Source organism: Arachis hypogaea, chromosome 16, assembly GCF_003086295.3.
Source record: "Arachis hypogaea cultivar Tifrunner chromosome 16, arahy.Tifrunner.gnm2.J5K5, whole genome shotgun sequence".
Lineage (NCBI taxonomy): Eukaryota > Viridiplantae > Streptophyta > Magnoliopsida > Fabales > Fabaceae > Arachis > Arachis hypogaea.
In genome coordinates, this window is record NC_092051.1 from 55,005,613 (window position 1) to 55,008,949 (window position 3,337).

Sequence of the window (3,337 nt, forward strand, 5' to 3'; positions counted from 1 at the left end):
AGAAAAAGAAACCTCAAGAAGTAGATGAAAATAGGAAGGAGAGTGGAAGGAAGAATGAGAGAAGAGGAGTGAGAATGGTAGCGGAGAAAGAGAAGGAAATTGTAGTTGCCGGAGTTAGTGATCTCCGGTGGTGGTTTGCCGGCGGTGGTGGAAAAGGGAAGAAGAAAGAAGTAAGAAACAAGGAGTAAGAAGAGGGAAAGAATGAAGAAGAAAGAAGGAAGAATTAGGATTGAATGAGAATTAGGATTGGGGAGGGGGGAAAATTTAAACTGGCGGCACGTTGATTAAGTGATGCGGCGCAGGCGACGCGCACGCGTACTACACGTGTACGCATGGCTTGCGCAAAAGTGGGGTGATGCGTAAGCGTCGGTCACGCGTACACGTGACCTTGGTTGTACTAGTTGCGCGATTCCAGCCTCACACACACACAACTCTCTGTTCGAGTTGCACTGGGGCCAAAATTGCACACGACGCGTGCGCGTGTAGCACGCCCACGCGTGGTTGTCCTTAAAGAGAAGACGACGCGTACGCGTAGGGTGAATTGTGCCTCCAGCACTGTTCCCGTGTCAGACTATCACAACTCTATGTCAAAACCCTTGTTTACACCGATTTCGATGTCCACGTGTGCGCGTCACAGACGCTTACGTGTGGGTTGCCAAACCGCATGTGACGCGTACGCGTACTGGCTGGTGCGCCAGACACGCTTCCTGCACTGCTCCCGCAGAACTCTCTGTTCAATCCCAATAATTTTCGCATTCACGCTTGACGCGTACATGTTATAGATGCTTGCGCGTCGAATGCTCTTCTTTTTTTTCTTTTTTTTATGCAGAATACAGGTAATTATGCAGAATTTGTAAATTAACACTGATACAAAATAGGATAAAACCAATAATAAAAAGGGACGATCATACCATGGTGGGTTGTCTCCCACCTAGCACTTTTCTTTTACGTCCTTAAGTTAGACGGTCCACAAGCTCAGTCTTCTTCTGTTGGTGATCCTCCAAGAGGAAGATCTCCAGCTCCTTGTTGTTCTTCATCTTCTCACCATGGTATAGCTTCAAACGGTGGCCATTGATCTTGATGAATTTGGGGCTTGAAGGATGACTCAGGTGAAGACGCCATATGGTTCAGCCATTTTCACCCTGTAGGGGCCTTCCCATCTTGATCTCAACTTGCCTAGCATGAGTCTCAACCAGGAGTTATAGAGGAGGACTAGCTCCCCAGGTCTAAACTCTCTCCTCTTGATATTCCTGTCATGTACAGCCTTCACCCTCTCTTTGTATAGCCTAGAGTTATCATATGCTTCGAGTCGAAGGCACTCCAATTCTTGTAGTTGCAGCTTCCTTTCAGCCCCGGCTTTCTCGAATCCTATGTTGCATTCCCTTACCACCCATAAAACCTTGTGCTCCACCTCCATTGGGAGGTGACAAGCCTTGCCATAGACTAGGCGAAATGGACTCATTCCGATTGGTGTCTTGTATGCTGTCCGATAAGCCCAAAGCGCATCTGCAAGCCTGGTACTCCAGTCTCTTTTTTGAGGCTTGACAATTGGTGCACGAAATTGTGATCTCCAGGCTTTAACAAATCCTGGTAATGGCTCCAAAGCTTGATGCTCTGATCTTAATTCATAATTGTCACAACTTCGATACAACTAACCAGCAAGTGCACTGGGTCGTCCAAGTAATACCTTACGTGAGTAAGGGTCGAATCCCACGGAGATTGTTGGTATGAAGCAAGCTATGGTCACCTTGTAAATCTCAGTTAAGTTGACTCATATGAGCTACAATATATTATGTAAATAAAACATAAAGTAAGGATAGAAATACTTATGTAAATCATAGGTAGGAATTTCAGATAAGCGAATGGAGATGCTTTTCGTTCCTTTGAACCTCTGCTTTCCTGCTATCTTCATCCAATTAGTCTTACTCCTTTCCATGGCTGGCTTTATGTGATACATCACCACTGTCAATGGCTACTTTCGGTCATCTCACGGAAAATGATCCAATGCCCTGTCACGGCACGGCTAATCGTCTGGAGGCATCACCCTTGTCAATGGCTTCATCTTATCCTCTCAGTGAATAATATGCTCACGCACCCTGTCACGGCACGGCTATTCATCTGTCGGTTCTCGATCATGCTGGAATAGGATTTACTATCCTTTTGCGTCTGTCACTAACGCCCTGCAATCGCGAGTTCGGAGCTCGTCACAGTCATTCAATCATTGAATCCTACTCGGAATACCACAGACAAGGTTTAGACCTTCCGGATTCTCTTGAATGCCGCCATCATTCTAGCTTACGCCACGAAGATTCTGGTTAGGAGATCTAAGAGATATTCATTCTAGCTTAATTCATGTAGAACAGAAGTGTTTGTCAGGCACGCGTTCATAAGGGAGAAGGATGATGAGCGTCACACATAATCATCACCTTCATCACGTTCTTGGGTGCGAATGGATATCTTAGAAGAGAAATAAGAAGAATTGAATAGAAAACAGTAGTACTTTGCATTAATCTTTGAGGAACAGCAGAGCTCCACACCTTAATCTATGGAGTGTAGAAACTCTACCGTATGAAAATACATAAGTGAAGGTCCAGGCATGGCCGAGATGGCCAGCCCCCTAAACGAGATCAATAGTCTCCTAAGATGACAATGGAATAAAACTGAGACCAAAGATGCCTAATACAATAGTAAAAGGTCCTATTTATAATAAACTAGCTACTAGGGTTTACATGAGTAAGTAATTGATCATAAATCCACTTCCTGGGCCACTTGGTGTGTGTTTGGGCTGAGCCTGAGTGTTGCACATGCAGAGGTCATTTGTGGAGTTGAACGCCAGTTTCTGTGCCAGTTTGGGCGTTCAACTCTGGTTTTGGATCCTTTTCTGGCGCTGGACGCCAGAATTTGGGCAGAAGGCTGGCGTTGAACGCCAGTTTACGTCGTCAATTCTTGGCCAAAGTATAGGACTATTATATATTGCTGGAAAGCCCTGGATGTCTACTTTCCAACGCAATTGGAAGCGCGCCATTTCGAGTTCTGTAGCTCCAGAAAATCCACTTTGAGTGCAGGGAGGTCAAATCCAACAGCATCAGCAGTCCTTTTTCAACCTCTGAATCTGATTTCTGCTCAAGTCCCTCAATTTCAGCCAGAAAATACCTGAAATCACAGAAAAACACACAAACTCATAGTAAAGTCCAGAAATGTGAATTTAACATAAAAACTAATGAAAACATCCCTAAAGTAACTAGATCCTACTAAAAACATACTAAAAACAATGCCAAAAAGCGTATAAATTATCCGCTCATCACAACACCAAACTTAAATTGTTGCTTGTCCCCAA

The 3,337-nt window shown here is 44.7% G+C and overlaps 1 protein-coding gene across 1 annotated transcript; it reads right to left on the reverse strand.

Annotated features, from left to right (window-relative positions):
* Nucleotides 1–1,105: 1,105 nt before the first annotated feature.
* On the reverse strand, nt 1,106–1,462 carry LOC112757094 (uncharacterized). Its single transcript, XM_025805694.1, has one exon. The coding sequence runs from the start codon at nt 1,460–1,462 to the stop codon at nt 1,106–1,108; it is 357 nt and encodes a 118-aa protein (XP_025661479.1).
* Between the last annotated feature and the right edge of the window lie 1,875 nt (nt 1,463–3,337).

Coding starts and splice junctions, on each gene's coding strand:
- LOC112757094 (XM_025805694.1), bottom strand. CDS start 1,462: ATGAGTCCATTTCGCCTAGTCTATGGCAAGGCTTGTCACCTCCCAATG.